Source organism: Ornithorhynchus anatinus, chromosome 5 (assembly GCF_004115215.2).
Source record: "Ornithorhynchus anatinus isolate Pmale09 chromosome 5, mOrnAna1.pri.v4, whole genome shotgun sequence".
In the NCBI taxonomy this organism is placed as follows: Eukaryota; Metazoa; Chordata; class Mammalia; order Monotremata; family Ornithorhynchidae; genus Ornithorhynchus; species Ornithorhynchus anatinus.
The window spans coordinates 109,730,266-109,750,938 of NC_041732.1; the positions used below are offsets into that span (position 1 = coordinate 109,730,266).

At 47.1% G+C, this 20,673-nt stretch overlaps 1 protein-coding gene across 2 annotated transcripts in view; it reads right to left on the minus strand.

Annotated features, from left to right (window-relative positions):
* DOCK5 (dedicator of cytokinesis 5) overlaps positions 1 to 20,673 on the minus strand; it is a 216,750-nt gene that overhangs the window by 117,199 nt on the left and 78,878 nt on the right. For both annotated transcript variants that reach the window (XM_029065133.2, XM_029065132.2), the window contains exons 3-5: positions 8,289 to 8,329; positions 2,174 to 2,229; positions 902 to 998 (exon numbers count right to left, since the gene is read on the minus strand). In XM_029065133.2, coding sequence (XP_028920966.1) covers positions 902 to 998; positions 2,174 to 2,229; positions 8,289 to 8,329 — 194 coding nt within the window. The remainder of the gene's footprint in view (positions 1 to 901; positions 999 to 2,173; positions 2,230 to 8,288; positions 8,330 to 20,673) is intronic.

The following is a 20,673-nucleotide window of genomic DNA, read 5'->3' on the forward strand; positions in this document are numbered from 1 at the left end:
CAAGCCTACATTTTCAAGGCTGCTTCTGCGAGCCTGCACCCGCAAGACTGCATCTGCAAGGTTGCATCCATAAGGCATCATCCATTATCCATGAGCCTGTAACTGGGTCACTGATCATTTGGACCCTGATCATTGGTGAAGAAATTCCCTCCTAATGCACACATCACTATCACTTCGTCCTCAAAAATTGGGGGGGCAGGGGAGGAGACATTATGCTGTGGAGGCCATTATGAGAGTCAATATCTTCTCCAGGAATGTTTAGGGGTGGGAGGTAATAATAATAATAATTACTGTGGTACTTGTTAAGGGCTTACTAAGTGCCAAGCACTGTTCTAAGTGCTGGGATAGATACAAGCTAATCAGATTGGACAGAGTCCTTGTCTCACATGGGGTTCACAGTCTTAATTCCCATTTTACAGACAAGGCAACTAAGGCACAGAGAAGTTATGTGACTTGCCCAAAGTCACACAGCAGACAAGTGGCAGAGCTGGGATTGGGACCCAGGGCCTTCTGACTCCCAAGCCCATGGTCTATCCATTAGGCCATGTTTCTTAGTGCAAGAGTTGGCTTAGGAGACACCATGGCTCAAGGGACTGGGAAATTAATGAGGAAAGGCTTATTGGAAGAGGAGGGATTTTTAGGAGAGATCAAAGGTAGGTAGAGCTGGGATCTGTCTGACATGGGGCGGTAGGGAGATGTAGGTGTGAGTGGGAGAGACAGGAGAGAGGGACGGCTAGAAGGGTCAGAGGGAGGACTCCAGTCCCGAGCTCTCCCTCCTAGCCCTGCACTCTTTCCAACAGGTCACACCGCTGCCTGTATTCCTCCCTCCCCTGGCCTCCTGCAGGCAAGGCTCCTGTGAGGAAATCTCTGGAGGCAGCCAGCCGGCCCGCCAGCCACTCACCACGTACAGCTTGTGCCAGATGACAGCCCATTCCCTCAGTGTGGACGTCAGCTCCTGCACCAGGGGAACTTCGCTCGGAATCACCGTCTCATGATGCCTGGAATGATCAAACAAGGTGCTGGTTTCAGTTGATCGACGGCATTTATTGAGCCCTAAATGTGTGCCGAGCACTGGACTAAGTGCTTGGGAGAGGACAACACCAGAGATTTGGTAGACACGTCCCCTGTCCACAATGAGTTTATTCATTCATTCAATCGTATTTACAGTCTAGAGGGAAAGACAGACATCAACTCCTTGGAGGAAACTAGGGAAACCCCCACCCCTACTCATCAGCCCCACTTTGACTCCACCCAGGAGACCCCATTTTAGGGTTGTGACCCAACAAAATGAGCTGTTGTTTAGGAAACAGAAGAAACTGCAATTGAGCTGGAGGCTGCCTGACATTCCAGGGAACATTTCCGCTCTATTAATCAATCGTATTTACTGAGCGCTTACTTTGGGCAGAGCACTGTTCTAAGTGCTTGGGAAAGTATAATATAACACAGTTGGCAGAACTTCTCTAGTCCCAAACATGACTCGAGCCCCACCCTTGAATCTCCAGGTTTTCTATAGCCGAAGCTGACTCTATTTGGGTCTCACTTTGCTCCCATCACTGTATTACAAGGCAGTAGGGGTGAGACCAGTCCACAAGCCCCAAGTAGCCATTCCACTAAGTGGGCACAGTTGGTCAGAACCTGCTGGGATGGCACGACTCACACCCCAGTCATCTTTGCCATCCCCTGTGTAAATCCCATGTTGGGATGAAGGTCACTGGCATCGATCTCTCCTCCAGAAGTAAGGGCACTGGCATTGATCCCCATTCCAGAACATCCAGAAGCCTCCAGAACAACAGCTGAGCAAAAACTATCTCCTCCAGTTGCCGAAAAAAATGCAATAATAATAATAATAATAATATTGGTATTTGTTAAGCACTTACTATTTGCAGAGCACTGTTCTAAGCGCTGGGGTAGATACAGGGTAATCAGGTTGTCCCACGTGAGGCTCACAGTCTTAATCCCCATTTTACAGATGAGGCAATTGAGGCACAGAGAAGTTAAGTGACTTGTCCAAGGTCACACAGCTGAACAAGTGGAAGAAGCGGGATTCGAACCCACGACCGCTGACTCCCAAGCCAGTGCTCTTTCCACTGAGCAACACTGCTTCTCTAGCAACCAGGATCTCGGACATGAAATTTTATCCCCGCGAAAAGTGTCAAGGTCAGTAGCAACTCACCCTCGATCTTCCACAGGTGACTCCTTCAAATGGATGTACGATCCTGGAAAAATCCCCTGCACAGAGAGGGCAGAACTTATAGGATTATGGCTGACAACTCAGTCTGGGCCACTGAAGCAGAGAAAATCGGAGAAAGTGACAAAGCTCAGGGCAAAAGGGCTTCTTTAGGGAATTCAATAAATAAGTTACAAAGCACATAGGATAGCTCTTTAGGGAGCACTTGCTTTGGACTGAGCTCTGTGCCTAGTGCTGGGGTGAATATGAAATATGCAAATTCAGACATGGTCCCCGTCCCACAAGGCGCTACCAATTTAGGGGGGCGCAGAGGTCAGACCTTGAGAAAAGAGAAATAAATTAGAGACAACAGCCACAAAGAAGAGGAGAAGAGTAGCCCTTAAAATGTAAGAATCAAAACACGAGTCAATAGGTCCAAGGAGACAAAGAGACAGCAGCCTTGGTGAAGGGATGGCCAGCTGCCTTCCTATTCCAGGCTCCAGAAACGTCTCCTATATTCCTTCATTCATTCAATAGTATTTATTGAGCGCTTACTATGTGCAGAGCACTGTACTAAGTGCTTGGAATGTACAATTCGGTAATATAAAGAGACAATCCCTGCCCAATGACGGGCTCACAGTCTAATCAGAGGAGACAGACGGCAGAGCAAAACAGAACGAAACAAAAACAAGACAACATTATCACGATAAATAGAATCAAGGGGATGTACACCTCATTAACAAAATAAATAGGGTAATAAATAATATATACAAATGAGCACAGTGGTGGTGAGGGGAATGGAGGAGGGGGAGGAGCAGAGAATGGGGTGGGGAGGGGATGGGAAGCAGAGGGAAAGGGGGCTCAGCTGAGGGGAGGTAAAGGGGGAAGGGGGAGGAGCAAAGAGTGGAAGGGGAGCAGAGGGAAAAGGGGAGGCTCAGTCTGGGAAGACCTCTTGGAGGTGAGCTCTCAGTAGGGCTTTGAAGAGGGGAAGAGAGTTACTTTGGGGGTCGTGAGGAGGGAGGGCATTCCAGGACAGCGGTAGGACGTGGGCCAGAGGTTGACGTCGGGATAGGCGTGAACGGGGGACGGCAAGGAGGTGAGTGGTAGAGGAGCGGAGTGTACGGGGTGGGCAGTAGAAAGAGAGAAGGGAGGTGAGGTAGGAGGGGGCAAGGTGATGGAGAGCTTTGGGACAGCTGGATACAGCCGGGGTGTCAAAGGACATCATGGAGTCCTTCTCTGGAGGGCCTAAAAACTACAATTTTCATCTTGATGGTCCTTGCGGTCCTGTGATCTTCTGATGGTAAATGAAGAGTTCTTGAGCTCCAGTCCAGGGTATAGAGTTCCTAGATTATACAAATTGCTTAAACAGGCAACTGTTTCCTTAGCTGAACTGATGTATCACCAATTTCCTAGCCAATTATTCTGTGTAATATGATCTTACCTCTGGACAAAGAGAGCAATTCTAAACGCATGAATAAAGACCCCAAAAGGAGGGAATGTATCTGCTTACTGTTATAATGTACTCTCTCAAGCACTTAGTACAATGCTCAGCACACAGTAAGCGCTCAATAAATACGACTGAATTGGAGGAGATCATCTCTAAGGTAATGTCATTTTCCCCTTAAGAAAACATCTTAGGAAGCTCTGAAAATAACAATGATAATAATAAAAATAGCAATAGTCAGGATGGCAGGGTGTAGTGGTACTTACTAAGTATGCCAAGCACTGTGCTAAATGCTGGAGTAGATACCCACAGGGAGTTACACAATCAGTTTTATTGAGTGCCTATTCAGAAACACAGTGCACTATACTAAGAGCTTGGGCGAATATGATAATGTTAACATTAATTCATTCATTCCTCTTTATTTAGCGCTTACTGTGTGCAGAGCACTGTACTAAGCGTTTGGAAAGTACAATTCGGCAACAAATAGAGACAATCCCTACCCAACAATGGGCTCACAGTCTAGAAGGGGGGAGAGAGACAACAAAACAAAACAAGGAGATAGGCATCAATAGCATCAATATAAACAGAATTATAGATATATACATACCATTAATAAAATAAAAAGAATAATATGTACATAAATACATAAGTGCTTTGGGGTGGGGAGGGGGGTAGAGCAGAGGGACAGAGTGGGGGGATGGGGAGGGAGTAAGGGCGATGGGAGCTTATACTCTAAGTAGAGAGGTAAGAGCAGGTATTTTATCCCCATTTTACAGATGAGGAAACTGAGGCCCAAAACGGTTAAGTGACTTTCCTAAGATCCCACAGCAAGCAAGTGGCAGGTCTAGGACTACTACTACTAATAATTATGGTTTTTGTTAAGCGCTTACTATGTGCCAAACACTGTTCTAAGCACTGGGGTAATAATAATGGTGGTATTTGTTAAGCGCTTACTATGTGCCTAGCACTGTTCTAAGCGCTGGGGGAGATACAAGATCATCAGGTTGTCCCACGTGGGGCTCACAGTCTTCAGCCCCATTTTACAGATGAGGGAACTGAGGCTCAGAGAAGTGAAGTGACTTGGCCAAAGTCACACAGCTGACAGGTGGCAGAACTAGGATTTGAACCCCATGATCTCTGACTCCCAAGCCTGGGCCCTTTACACTAAGTCACGCTGTTTCTCTAGACACAAGGTAATCAGGTTGTCCTATGTGGGGCTCACAGTCTTAATCCCCATTTTACAGATGAGGTAACTGAGGCACACAGAAGTGAAGTGACTTGCCCAAGGCCACACAGCAGACAAGTGGCGGAGCTGGGATTAGAACCCATCACCTAGAAGCTGAGCCCCACCCTGAGCTCTTTTCCACTGCAGTCCTTACACTGGCTTGATTATATTTGTTCTGTTTTGCTTTGCTATCTGTCTCCCTCCTTTAGACTGTGAGCCCGTCATTGGGCAGGGATTGTCTCTATCTGTTGCCGAACTGTACATTCCAAGCGCTTAGTCCAGTGCTCTGCACATAGTAAGCACTCAATAAATACTACTGAATGAATGAATGAATACAGAAAAAGTACCCCTTTTGAATGCCTTGGCCAACAAGACCTGAAAAGCTAAGGAAACGGCACCAAGACCATGCAGGGTTTTAAAATAGCCTGACTAGTGAGCAAGTGTGTTTGTCCAAAGAGACATAATCCACGGTGATCTGCCTTGCCACTGTTTCCTGGATCCCTCTGCTATCCCCAGAGGACTTACATCTTGTCCTTATGAACAGTATATCTGATGCCATTGAGGAGACGAACACTAGCCAGCCAACCAAACCTACAGCTGCCTTTCCAGCAGGGTTTCGAGGCCTCTTACCACCTGATTTAAAAAACTCCAAGTCCTGCCTGAACAACTTTCTCCCAAGCCGGGATGGGACCCCAGCCTCCTCCCTCTCCAAGGAAACAAAATCTTCCCTGATGTTGACCAACAAGCCGGTCAGCGATGCTGGCAATGAATGAATCTCCACACCTCACGACCCACGCTCTTGGCCTCTTGCCCTCCTGTCCTTATCCCTGGATGTGAAAACTCAGAGTTGGGCTGAGAGCAACATTAAAAGCCTAATCCACTTAGGTCCAGGGCTAAAGTGAATTATGTGCACATTTGATGGGCATTAGAACGTTTGATTCAGAACAGGCCAGAATCTCTAAAGTGTTTAGCTGGGATCGGTCCATCAAATAACCTTGGGTGCAGATCAAGGACCTCTAGGAACATCACCGGAGCTGAGTCCAGCCCACACCCACAGCCACATGGAATGTGGGTCTCACTCCGTGTCTCTCTTCCTGTGTCTCTCTCCCCCATTGGAATGGAATCTCCTTGCAAGCACAGAACTGTGTTTCCCTTGCATCCCCCAGCACTTAATACAGAGCCTCACGCTCAGCAAGTGCTCAATGAGCCCGGGCTTGGGAATCAGAGGTCAAGGGTTTGAATCCCAGATCCGCCACTTGTCAGCTGTGTGACCTTGGGCAAGTCACTTAACTTATCTGTGCCTCAGTTACCTCATCTGTAAAATGGGGATTAGACTGGGAGCCCCACATGGGACAACCTGATAACCTTGTATCTACCCCAGTGCTTAGAATGGTGCTTGGCACATAGTAAGCATGTAACAAATACCATCATTATTATTATTATTATTATTACCTGGTCCATGTGGCTTGCTGTCAAGTAGGCGGGAGGACAGGTATTTAATCTCATTTTACAGGTGAAGAAACTGAGGCACAGATAAGTGTCTTGCCCAAGGTCACATAGCAGGGAAGTGGTGGAACTGGGACTGGATTAGATTAGATTAAGGCTGTTGATATTTTGATTTCAAAAACCAAGATTCACTTCCAACCAGAATGTTAAAATGTCAGTGAAAGTGGCTCCACCCCAAGCACATGTCCGCCATCTTGAAATCCTCACGGAAAATTTGCAGGGGCTGAAGCCGACACCTTAGACTTCCCTCAGGGGTAGTTTCTGCCCCCAGCTATTAACCTGGATGTCAGAGTGCAGTTGGGGCTCGTGGCCCTGGGAGGAACTCCAAGATGCTGCCCCGGGGGAGAAGGCCGGAGCCAGACAACAGAGGAGGATAAAGATAGAGCGAGTTCCTGGGTCTGGACCCGATGCTAGAGGCAGAAAAAGCAGGGTCTGCCTCAAAAGCCAGGGGAGGCCAGAGGACTTGGTCAGTCCAGGGACAAGGAGACCTCTGCTAAGGCCCATTAACTGACTGAACATCTGGGGACAGAGAATATTCAGTGTCGGGTTTCAGTCTGACAGAAATCACAGTCACCAAAACTCCACAGAGACATTCAGAAACAGTGTAGTCTACTGAAAAAATCATGGGACTGGGAACCAGGAGACTTGGACTTTGATCTCAGTGTTGACACTGTCCTCGAGAATGGGCCTTAATAGCAGGGGGAAGAAGAGAGACTCTGAACCCCTCCCTGATGGCCCTGTCTCAGAGGCACAGTGGAGAGGGGCCTCTGCAGCCAGAAGCCCACCTCTAACCAATTCCTCTATGCCCAGAGACCAGTGCTTTCGGTTACCCCTAGGGCTTCCTACTTAAACTGTGACTCCCATGTGGGATAGGGCCCAGTCTGACCTGATTAACTTGTATCTATCGCAATGCTTACAACAGTGCTTGACACATGGTAACCATCAAATAGCATTATTATTGCTATTATGATTGTGGTTACTATTATTATTGTTATTATTACCATCATCATCTTCATCTAAACACCATTCCCAAGTCCCAAGTCAGGTTGTGGGGGTCCAGATGTACATTTTTTGGGGGAGCCATACTGAGATCCAGGACAATACCTAGGGGATTTCAGGATCATCTCCCAGGAGGGCTGAATGGATCTGTCAAACAGAGATACTGAAAAAACCCAGAGGCTTGACCTCTGATCTTAGTTCAGTATATATTTTCCAGACTTACATGTTCTGCAGGTGGAAAATAACGGGTATCTGTTAAACGATTACTATGTGGCAAGCACTGTACTACGTGCTGGAGTAGACACAAGAAAATCCGATATAATCCCTGTCACACAAGGGGCTCAAAGTATAAGGGGAAGTATGAACAGATACTGAATCCCCAATTTTAAGGCACAAAGAAGTGAAGGGACTTGCCCAAGGAAACACAACAGGCAAAGAGCAGAGCCAGGATGAGAAAGGAATATAGGTCCTCTGACACCCAGCCCAGGGCCCTTTCCCCAAGGACATGCTGCTTTTCCCACTTGGACTAAGCAGCGTGGCTCAGTGGAAAGAGCACGGGCTTTGGAGTCAGAGGTCATGAGTTCGAATCCCAGCTCTGCCACTTGTCAGCTGTGTGACTGTGGGCAAGTCACTTAACTTCTCTGTGCCTCAGTTACCTCATCTGTAAAATGGGAATTAAGACTGTGAGCCCCACGTGGGACATCCTGATTCCCATGTGTCTACCCCAGTGCTTAGAATAGTGCTTGGCACATAGTAAGCGCTTAACAAATACCAACATTAATTAATTAATTAGTCCAGGGCATTTTTCTTTGGTATCCAATGAAAGACAGCAAAGGCAGCTCAGAGTCAAAGATGAGCACAAGACATCAGGCAGATGACACGATAAAAGAGCAAAATGCAAAACTTGAAAAACAGATTTCAGATATAAGTGGAAATGTAAATCATACCTTTTTCGCTTTATTTCGCAGGGTGTAGCCTCGGAGCCAGTCTGCCAAAGTACAAGAGAAACCAAGAATCAGCAAGGAAAATTCCCAGGGCCTGAGCACAAGCATTACTGTCTGTCACTGCTGCCATTCCTAAGGTGAGGGGGTGCAAGGCCAAGCCAGGTTGGGCGGGGTAGGACAGGGCATGGCCCAGCAGGGCCAAGCAGAGCCAGGCTGGGGTGAGCTGAGCTGGGCCGGAGAGGGCAGGAAGGGAAGGGCAGGGCAGGACTGGGCAGAGGAATATGGGCAAGGCAGGACTGGGCCAGGTCATACAGGTCAGGGCTGGACAGGGCAAGGTAGGACAGGGCAAGTATCTCTTTAAATTTTAAGTCTTTGGTTGAAAACTTATCCTCCCTGAGACCAGAGGTTCAACCAGTGCTGATCTGGGGTGGTGAGGGGGAGGGGAACAAATCTGGCTGGCAAGGTTTCTCAGGGGCAGGGTGTTGGGAGTAGGGACGGAAGGTAGCGGGAAGGCAACCCAGGGGTGCAGAGATCTCCCTCGGCACCACCACCTGCCATCCCCGACAAGGCCCTGGCCCCTCAGCAAGCCCAAATGCTTGCAGCCCAAGCAAGACAGCCTGAGCAGGGGCCTGGCCTGAGGCCCAGGGCCCAGGGCTCCAGAACTTCCCTCCCATCTGGCTGGCCATGCTACCAGGACAGTGGGTGAGAGGGAGAGAAGAAAGAAGAAGGGAGAGGTGTGGGCCCCCAAACTTTCTGCCAAGTCCTGTTTGCTTTGCACTTCCGGGCCGGGACAGCAGAACAACCAGGATTCCGGCCTGACTCCTAGCAGCTGAGTGTTCCCACAGTATACCCACAGTATGGATGAGGAAGGCTGCTTCCTTGGAGGAAGAGCAAAGGCCACCCAAGAGGGCAACAAGGGAACTTGGGAATGTAGGCTGCGGCTATGCACGGTCACTGAATCCTATAACTGCAATAGATGCATATATCATCTGTACATATAAACTGGGTCTGCTTATCCACTCCTCCCACACCACACTGTTAGAATTGTTAGCTAATGGGGCCTTGTTGATAATTTACAAACTGGGCACTTTTTGGATAAAGGCGATGCTGTAGAACTCCCCATCCGATGTAGAACTAGTAGCACTTACTGAGCACCCATTTGGTGTGTGGACTATACTAGGCGCTTGGGAAGTACAGAATAATGAGGTCCCACATTCCCTGCCTGTAGGGAGGAGGAGAAAAACATAAAAATATTTACATCTAGAGAAGTCAAAGTAAATTAAATGAGCGGAGGAATAAACATGAGTGCTAAGGAGGACATAAATAGCTTCACAAAGTTGTGGTTGTTAATGTAAAAGACAGAGAGAAAACTTGACTTTTTAAATGGACCAGCCAGTGCAGACTGGTGAGTTGAGTTAGTTTATGTATTTAGTTGTCTGTTATTTCTGTTAAATATTTTTAAATACTTTCACATGTGCTTTTATTGAGCTTACTCTTTGAGACCAAGCACATAAAGCATGGATTTAAAACATCAACAAATATGCCAAACTCTACATTCTAACTGCTCCTTTCTCACCTTTTAATCAATCAATAGTATTTATTGAGCGTTTACTATGTGCAGAGCACTATACTAAGCTCTTGGGAGAGTACTTTATAATATATAATTTAAAGATATGTACATAAGTGTTGTGGAGTTGGGTGTGGGCCAAATATCAAATGTATTTCCAGCCAAGAATAGCGTTCCACAAAGGAGGTACCCAGGCCTGACAGCCTCCCTGTTGGAAACCTTATCGAAGAAGTCACACATTAATTTTATCTGACTTTTTGATACCCAAAGACCAGAAAAGCATGGCCCTTGGCTTTCCCAAAAGCTAAAGAAGCAGCGTGGCTCAGTGGAAAGAGCACGGGCTTTGGAGTCAGAGGTTATGGGTTCGAATCCTGGCTCGGCCACTTGTCAGCTGTGTGACTTTGGGCAAGTCACTTAACTTCTCAGTGCCTCAGTTACCTCATCTGTAAAATGGGGATTAAGACTGTGAGTCCCACGTGGGACAATCTGATTCCCCTGTGTCTACCCCAGTGCTTAGAACAGTGCTCGGCACATAGTAAGGGCTTAACAAATACCAACATTATTATCATTATTATTATTATTATTAACCTGTACAAGTTTTCTCATTTTTTTCCTTCCATGCTTAAAAATGACCTCAACTGCTATGTCCTGGCTGAATGGAAACTGCCCAGGTCCGGGAGTCAGGAGATCCAGGTTCTAGGCCCAGCTATGCCCTGGCCCACACTGTGTCACCTGAAGCAAGTCACTTAGCTTCACCAAGCCTCAGTTTCCTCATCTGTAAAATTGGGATAAAAATACCTGTTGTCCCTGCCCTTTAATCTACAGGTCCTGCATGGCGCAGGGACTACTTCCAATTTGGGTAATTTGAATCTACCTCAGTACTTAGTACTTAGTTCTTGGTGTCTAGTATCTTCATTATTATCAAGCCTAAAGGACTGTATTATTATTCAAAGCTCTGATGAGGGAAAATGATTTCTTCGAACGTTGGAGTGAAGGGAATGGGGCAGCTTCGGCATGAGGGCAATCTGAAAAGATCAGGACTCTTCAATCTCGAAAGACCTAAGTCCAGAGGGAGGACAGGGTGGACATGGTGATTGCAAAATCGCTTATCAAATCTCATGCCGGGTTGAATGGTGTAGTGCAGCGCCTTCAAGCGCTTAGTACGGTGCCATGCACACTGTAAATGCTCAATAAATACCACTGATTGATCAAAGGGGGTCCCCCAAAGTCTGGAAGTGGCAGAAGGAAAACAGAGAAGCAGAAAGGCTCAGTGGAAAGAGCATGGGCTTGGCACTTAGAGGTTGTGGGTTCTAATCTCACCTCCTCCACTATCAGCTGTGGGACTTTGGACAAGTCACTTAACTTCTCTGTGCCTCAGTTACCTCATCTGTAAAATGGGGATTAAGACTCTGAGCCCCATGTGGGACAACCTGATCATCTTGTATTTACCCCAGTGCTTAGAACAGTGCTTGGCACATAGTAAGCACTTAACAAATACCATTATTATTATCATTATTATTAAAGAAAAGGTGGTGCAACACCACAGAAAGCTTTGGCAAAAGAGAAAAATCAATAATATCAGGAAGGGTTTAGCTTAATTCACAAATGACAAGTCCAGAATGAATTAGCAGAGGGAAACAATTCAATTTCAGAAGGCTCAGGGAATGAATGAAATGATGTCCATTCTGTCACTGGCAGAGACAGGACACTCAGCTGATTTAGAACCACTGGTGAGCCTCTGAGGGGTATCATTTGGGTTGTTTTACCTTTGTACACTCCTAGAATAGCTGGCACAATCACTTCTTTACCCATGTGCCTTACAGGGCCACTTTCCTCTTACGAGCTTTATTTACTTGAACTGTGTGACCTAATGGAACAAGCTTGGGTCTGGGAGTCAGAGGACCTGGTTTCAAATTCTGGCTCAGACACTTGCCCGCTGTATGACCTAGGGCATGTCACCTTCTCTGTGTCTTTAGTGTCCTCATCTGTACTATGGGGATTCAATATCTGTTCTCTCTCCCCATCATTTTGTGAACCCCTTCCTGAGACACAAACTATATATTATTTTGTATCTACCCCGGTGCTTAGTAATAATTGATTACTACCATAAGTGATTATTATTATTGAATAAGCTGAGATAAACGGTGGAAGCTTATTCATTCAATTGGATCTATTGAGAGCTTACTGAGTGCAGGGTACCGTACTAAGCACTGGGGAGAGTACATACAACAATAGAGAGATTTCCTGCTTAAAATAAGCTTACAATCTAGCTTATGCCCGTGATTTTGGTGTTCTGAGGAATGTGTCCACTCAAGCATGGTGCATTTACCGGTAATAATAATAATTTTGGTACCTGTGAAGTGCTTATTATGTGCCAGACACTGTAGTAAACTCTGGAGTGGATACAAGCAAATCAGGTTGGACACTGTCCCTGTCCCACTTGGGGCTCACAGTCTCAATCCCCATTTTACAGATAAGGAAACTGAGGCACAGAGTACTGCAGTGATTTACCCAAGGTCACAGAGCAGACAAGTGGCAGAGCCAGGATTACAAACCATGATCTTGACTACCAGGCCCATGGTCTAACCACTACACCATGTAGGCAAGTCCATGCTTCTGCTAACATGGAAACCCTGGGAAGCACCTATATTATGGCTAGTGATATTTTGATTGTTCCATCCATACAGTGTCCATTGGGTTCAAAGAGAATGTTGCAGCCAGAGATTTGGCTCTGCATCCCTGGCTGTACCTAATGACGTTCCTGGATGACGACAATCCCTTCCCTGTTGCGTGTGAGTGTAATGGCTGCTCTTTGCTGTCCAGGATCCATGCAGTCATCTGCCACCCGTTCATTCTTCCCTATTTGGGTCACCATCTTCCCAAAGCCTGTGTTCCAAGAGTGTCACCCCATTTCCAACTTCTGAATACTAAGTTCCTTTGAAGAAACTCCATCCAGTTTCTTTTACGGAATGCTCAGGACTGATACTAATGGGCAAATTCCATTTCTCCCAGTAAGAATGGGATCTTCCCTCCAGAAAGCAGCAATACTGGAGCAGCTTTGGTAACAGCAGTTCTAGCAATTACTGAGCACCCAACTGGGCACAGGGCACTGTACTAAACACTGGGGATATGAAGTGACATATTTCCTGTCCATGGGGAAACAGGCAAAAATATGTTCATATAAGACAGATTTTGTATTTAAGCGCTTACTATGTGCCAGGCACTATATTAAGCACTAAGGTAGATCAAAGCTAATTAGGTAGGATATAGTTCATGTCCCACATATGGCCCACAGTCTTAATCCCCACTTTACAGATGAGGCAATTGAGGCATAGAGAAGTGAAGTCACACAGCAAACAAGTGGCAGAGCCAGGATTAGAAGCAAGGTCCATCCGACTCCCAGGCCTGGGCTCTATCCCTTAGGAAATGCTGCTTCTCAGTTCCAGTGCACCGGCCCCACTGGTCCTGAGGTTAGTCTCCTTGGGCGGGACTTGCCAGGTCCCGACCCCACCTCATAGGTAATTTGGAAGATCCACCAGGGGCCCACTTGAGTTGGGGGATGGTGCTACTGCTTTATGCTTTGCAGGTTCTGGTGGTATGAGGCCGGCTGTTCCCGGCCTCGCTGGTGGTACCATCAGGAACCCCCCTTCAGAGGTAGCCCTGCTTTAGAGGTAACTCCCAAGGCCAGTGAGCTTTCTGGTCTCCCATCCCCGAGGATGGCCACAGATAGCCCACAAAAGCCCATTCCAGCTTGCTGCAAAGCAGCTGCTTGGGGGCCCCTCTATCAGTAACAGGCCACGGGATGATCTGCTCTGCAGCATTTTCCCAGAGGATGACCAGAAGCAGTCATTTGCACATCTTGTCCACAGAAGGATGATCTAAACAGTCCATCCCAAGTACATAAAACACAAGATAAACAAAGTCAAGGCCACAGAGGCAAAGGCCTTGAAGTAAACACCGCGAGCAACTTTGCCATCATCCCAAATGTTCTCAAGAGGCTCCGCAAGGGCAAGGCCCCGGGGGGACGTTCCCACTGCTTCGTTCGGAGGTGAAAGTGCTTCTCCTGTCTGTTCCATTGAAAGCTACCCCGTTTCAACTCAGCAGATCACAGTGCCTTGGAGGTACTGGTGCTGCCCAATCTTCCACCTGCCTGCTTTTTGGAAGGGCCAAGAAACCAGTTTTGCTCAGATACCAGTGGACTGATCTCCTACTACAACTCAGCCCGCATGCTTCGCCCCTCCAATATCAACCTACTCACTGAACCTCAATCTTATCTATCTCCTGGCCAACCCCTTTGCCCACATCCTTCCTTTGGCTTGGAACTCCCTCCCCCCTCTTTTATGACAGACCACCACTCTTTCCACCTTCAAAGCCATATTGAAATCACATCTCCTCCAAGAGGCCTTCCCCAACTAAACTTATTTCCCCTGTGCCCTCTCCCTTCTACATCATCTTTGCACTTGGAACTGTAGCCTCTACACACTTGATATTTGCCCCACAGCACCTATATATGCATCCATAATTTATTTTAATGTCTCCCATCCCTCCCACCCCCAGATTGTAAGTTTCTGGTGGGAAGGAAAGGTGTCTACCAACTCTGTTGTATTTTCCCATGCACTTGGCACAGTGCTCTGAACATAGTGAGCCCTCAATAAATACGATTATCTGCTCGCATTCCAAAATCTCATGGCTGGAGATCCACACTTGCCATGAGGTGACAGCTATTTCTCCTAGGAGACTGTTAGATGGCATAGTAAAAGAGAGACACATTGGGGGTCCCCAGAAAGCAGCCTGCTCTCGGACCCAAGCGGGGGCAGGGAATCCCATAACGGACACAGAGGAAGTTGTCTTGTATATCAATGTACAATCACTGGCCTGGGATTGAAGATTCCACAAGTGCCCAGAGTGGGCGTTCCTTTGGGGTCACCATCGGGCTTGCTCAAAGGAAAGGAAAATACCTGGGGGCCTTAGGGTCAAAAGTGGTCGGGCCATGACAGATCCCTGTGGAACCCTTGGCTTAGGGACATATAGGCCGCAAGGTAGAGACTGACTTTATTATTGTTATTATTATTATTGTATTTGTTAAGTGTTTACTACATGAAAAATGCTGTTCTAAGCACTGGTGTAGATAACAAATTAATTAGATTGGATACAGTCCCCATCCCACTTGGGGCTCTCAGCCTAAGTAGCAGGGAGAACAGGCACTGAATCCCCATTCTACAGTTGAGGCAAATGAGGCACAGAGAGGTTAAGTGTCTTGCCCAAGGTCGCACAGCAAGCAAGTGACAGATCTGGGATTAGAAGTCAGGTTTCCTGACACCTAGGCCCAGGGTCTCTCTATTAGGCCATGGTGTTCCTTCAGGTCCCTGGGTCCAAGGCTTCAATTGGGCTGGCCCTGATAGGAACATGGCCCAGAGGCCAGGCTGGTCTTCTTGGATCATTCCTCTACCTCTCTTGTCTACCTGACAGCATGAGATGGGGTGCTACGGTATGGCATTCCATACTGAGTTACCTGTGAAGACATCTAGTCATGCTGGGGGTTTGTCTAGGGCAGGCGGCTAGACAATAGTTTGACCTTCTGTACTGCTTTGCTGATTCAGAAAAACAGTGTGACCCCCTGCCCACAGGCTTTGTTTGAGAACCCTGTATGACTGATTCAACAGCTTTCATCAATCAATCAATAAGTCAATAGTACTGATTGCTTACTGTTCGCAGAGCATGTACCAAACACATGGACTTTCTCAGTCTACTGAATTAGAGTAATTTCACAGAAATTGGAATTGTTTTCTGAGACCAACTTCAAGATTCCCAGCTGAGTCCTCATACCTGTGAAGAACAAATTGAAGAGAACTTGGCCTAGTTCACAACCCTGCTTTACTCTGATGGTCAGAGGGAAAGAACCCCTCTAAGCTGGGAGCTTGTTGTGGGCACGAAATGTGTCTACCAACTCTGTTATATTGTACTCTCCCAAGTGCTTAGTACAGTGCCCTGCACAAATAAAGTGCTCAATTATGAATGATTGACTGATCAAACATTTTGGATGCAGCCTGCTAAATCCTCACAGAGTCACTCAGGCATATGAGGAAGTGTGTTAAAAAAAACTGGCATCTAGTGCAGAAAGATGATCTTCTATGAGACATTTCTCTTTCCCGGTGACAGACATGGGAGTTTGAAGAGCCAAAAGAAACATCCTCATCTCTAGCAGAGTTCCAAGGAAACTTCCACCTAAGCAGAAAGTACTGTTGCTCACGCTGAGGTTACTGACCCGCCATGGGGATGTCCAGCCCTCTTCTCTGCTCCTCCTCCATCTTTCCCTCTGGCTCGCTACCCGCCTTCCCTCTCCTTTTAGAATGGCCTGTGGTCAGAGCCTAGTGCTCCATGCTCTGCATCATGGGAGCTTCTGGCCCTCCTATCTAGTTCTCCCTCTGAGACGACTCTTTTCTGAGAGGACGCTAGTGGGAGGAAATGGAATTGGACTCCCTTATCATTTGCCTGCAGTATCTGGGGTCACTAAAAAAATGAAAAGGAGATAAAATGGGAGCATGCACTTTGCCCCAACCTCCCAGTACTGCTGAATACTGTGGTGACCCCATAAAGCAGCGTGGCTCAGTGGAAAGAGCATGGGCTTTGGAGTCAGAGGTCATGGGTTCAAATCCCAGCTCTGCCACTTGTCAGCTGTGTGACTGTGGGCAAGTCACAACTTCTCTGTGCCTCAGTTACCTCATCTGTAAAATGGGGATTAAGACTGTGAGCCCCACGTGGGACAACTTGATTCCCCTGTGTCTACCCCAGCGCTTAGAACAGTGCTCTGCACATAGTAAGTGCTTAACAAATATCAACATTATTAAAAAGCTGCCTTATTAATGACTGTTTGTGAGAGAAGCAGCGTGGCTCAGTGGAAAGAGCACGGGCTTTGGAGTCAGAGGTCATGGGTTCGAATCCTGGCTCGGCCACTTGTCAGCTGTGTGACTTTGGGCAAGTCACTTAACTTCTCGGTGCCTCAGTTACCTCATTTGTAAAATGGGGATTAAGACTGTGAGCCCCACGTGGGACAACCTGATTCCCCTGTGTCTACCCCAGCGCTTAGAACAGTGCTCGGCACATAGTAAGCGCTTAACAAAATACCATCCCATGAACAACAACAAGGAAGAGACTTTGCGAAGCCACTGATGGGCTCTACCTGAGATAGGTGACTTCCAGCCTGGAGAGGGGCAGAGCACGGAGGGAGGTGTGGCCTTCTCTCCCTGTACTACCTGGTAATGGGCCTGGACCAATCAATGACTGCCATGTAGAGCCACAGCTGCCATGCCCAGGGCAGATAAAAGGCAGTTGCTTTGAATCATGAGAGGGCACGCTGAGATGCAGGGGCACCTGCAGGCACAAGAGCATGCTGGAGAAGCAGAAGCAGCAGGAGAGCAGCACTTGAAAGAAAGATGAAGCATTGGCAGAATGAGCTCCTTTTTACCACAGACTGGTATTGGACCCTTGGGTGGCAAAGTGAGTGAGTGTATGTATGTGTCACTCCCTTGCATGCTGGTAAAACTAAGTAAAAAAACTTTCCACATTAACCTTGGTGATCAGAGGAGTGGTCTGACTTGTACTATGTGTCACCGAGGCTACCCGTGTCCAGGAAGGTCCTGGTTGGTACGAACTGGGGCCTCGCGACAAATACCAGTGCAGAAGAATGAACAAAACACACTTCCTCTAGGTGAGGGAGGGCAAGGGAGTTGGAAAAAGCTTCACGAGGCTTCGGAAGAGGAGACTCTAAGTTCCTTGTGGGCAGGGGACGTGTCTACCAACTCTACTATATTGTATTTTCCCATGAGCTTAATACAGAGCCCTGAAGGCAGTAAATCCATAAATACAATTGATCAATTGACTGATTGAGAGAGCTGTGTTCCTAATTCTTTGGCTTGAACAGAGTGGAAATGGGAATCCAGGCCATATTACATAAGAGAAACATTAAAATTTTACGTTTGTTTGCAGGACTGAATTAGCCTTTAACCTTGGGGTACCTCTGGAATGTGAATGTTCTTAGCCACTCTAATATATATGGGCAGAATATACCCACATGAATCTAGATCTCAAAGAACCAGGCTAAGCTTCTTGAAAGTAGCGATCATGTCTTCTGACTACTGTGCCTTCAGTCCCAAGGGCTAACTACAGAGCTCTACCCAGAGTAGATGTTCAGTAAATACTATTGCCCCTCCTTCAGTGACTTCCCTGCTGCCTGTCTATCCCCATACTAGTCCATACTTCATTCTGCTGTCTGGATTATTTTTCTACAAAAGCATTCTGTCCATGTTTCCTACTCCTCAAGAACCTTCAGTGGTTGCCCATCCACCTCCATATCAAACAGAAACTCCCTACCAACGGCTTTAAAGAATTCAATCATCTTGCCCACTCCTACCTTACCTCACTGCATTCTTACTACAATACAGCCCGCACACTGCACTCATCTAATGCCAATCTATTCACAGTACCTCGATCTCATCTATCTCACTGCCCACCTTCAAAGCTTCCCACCTTCAAAGCCTTACTGAAGGCATATCTCCTCCAAGAGGCCTTCCCTGACTGAGCCCTCATTTTCGCTTCATTTCTTCTTCTCCCCCTCCCTTCTGTGTCACCCTCGGACTTGGATTTATACCCTTTATTTACCATTCCCTCAGTCCAACAGAATTTATGTAGATATCTGATACTCTTTTATTTATATCCCTTTAGACTGTAAGTTTGTTGAAGGCAAGGACCATGTCTGCCAACTCTATTATATCATTATATGGTACTCTTCCAAGCGCTTAGTACACTGCTCTGCACACAGTAAGCCCTCAATTTTTTTATGTTTTTGTCTGTATTTGGTAAGCAATTACTACGTGCCAGACACTATTTTAAGTGCTGGGGTAGACACAAGGTAATCAGGTTGGACACAGTCCATGTCCCACATGTGGCTTAGAGTCTTAACCCCCATTTTACAGATGAAGCAACTGAGACACAGAGAAGTGAAGTGACTTGCCGAAGGTCACAGAGCAGACAAGTGGCAGAGTTGGGATTAGAACCCAGGTCTTCCTGACTCCCAAAACCATGCGCTATTTTATCTATCCATATAAAACATACGATTGATTAACTAATTCTACTACTTTCCTGAGAAATATTAGTCTAAAAGCCTTTAGAAAGTGACTCACTCTGAGGAGGCGGGAAGGAAGTCCTGGGCCATTTTCTCTTGAGTTTGGATCACGGCTCTCTTTTGCCAGAAGATGCCCTGAATGGGGGTGGGCAGACTGACCCACTCTCACTTTCTGTGACTAGGCTCCTCCAGGTCCTTACTTTGCAGGGTACGGCTGCATCACTGGTAAACTTCCTTGGTGCTGGTAAGCCAATCCCTAAGCTGCTGCTAGCTGTTGCCAGGGAAGATTCTTTCTTCCCTCTGGAGCTGCTCCAGTTTTGCTCTTGAGAGAATAATTTTGCATCCTCACCTTTCACTCTTTGGAAAACCCCTCTGGCCTCAACCAGAAGCACCGCTTGCAGGAAGTCCTCACCCTAGGGCATGGAGAGGTTTCCATGAACACCGACCTTAGATCTGTGTGTCCAAGGAAGTCCCACAGGCAGCTGGGCATGCTCTGTGTAGGGCGATGGCCCAGGCTGAGCCCCAGGTCTCCAGTTATTGGGCCCCGGCTCTGCTCCAGGAGGACATTTCACTCGTTTCTCAGAAGGACAGGACAAACTCCCACCCACGGCCAGGGGAAAAAAAATCTTGGAAGGAAGCAGTGGCACATAAGGAGTTAAAAAGGAAAGACTCAGATAATGACAATAAAAAAATCTAGAGAGGAAGGAGGAGTGAATTACTCCTTGACCCCCAAGAAGATAGAAAGGTTACTAACACAGGTTATCAAAACCAGATAAGAAATTCCAAAGGGCAGCAATTGACTTGAAAGCCAGATTGTTGTCAAAAACCCATTCTTCCTCTAATGGCTTTCAGCTTCACCTCCAAAGGTGGACCCTGAGCACTGGGGATTTCACACACCAGGCTCAGGGACACCCTCCTGGTCATCGCCTGGGAGAAAGATTAGGCAAAGGTGTACTCTAATCAATCAGTAAATCAATCACACTTATTGAGCACTTACTGAGGGCAGAGTACAACTACTAAATGTTTGGGGGAGTACAATACAACAGTGTGGGTAGAAACAATGGGCCCCATCCTATATTTCTATTTTCTTATAAATCTCTCCCCTACACCTCCAAGGCCCAAAACATGTGATAGCAATATCACCAGCTCTGACCAGTAGTGGCTGACCAGCTGCATCCAGGGTGACAGGTAGATGTGGAAAGTGACCAAGGGCCACCCAGCCAGATGCTAAGTGAACAGCTTTGGGGGTGAAGACAAAGAATCCCAAATTAAGAGATGGAGAAAATTTGGTTTAAATCCCAGCCCCTTCTTGACAATCTAAGCAGGCAGGACATAGAGAAGAGAAACAGCGTGGCTCAGTGGAAAGAGCATGGGCTTGGGAGTCAGAGGTCATGAGTTCGAATCCCTGCTCTGTCACTTGTCAGCTGTGTGACTGTGGGCAAGTCACTTAACTTCTCTGTGCCTCAGTTACCTCATCTGTAAAATGGGAATTAACTGTGAGCCTCACGTGGGGCAACCTGATTACCCTCTATCTACCCCAGCGCTTAGAACAGTGCTCTGCACATAGTAAGCGCTTAACAAATACCAACATTATTATAGAGAGAGGCCATGGAGAAATGAAATCTACACACCTCAAGTTAGACAAATGTGTTTCACAAGCGCTGCTAATCAACAAGAGTGATTGGCAGAGTTTCACTTCC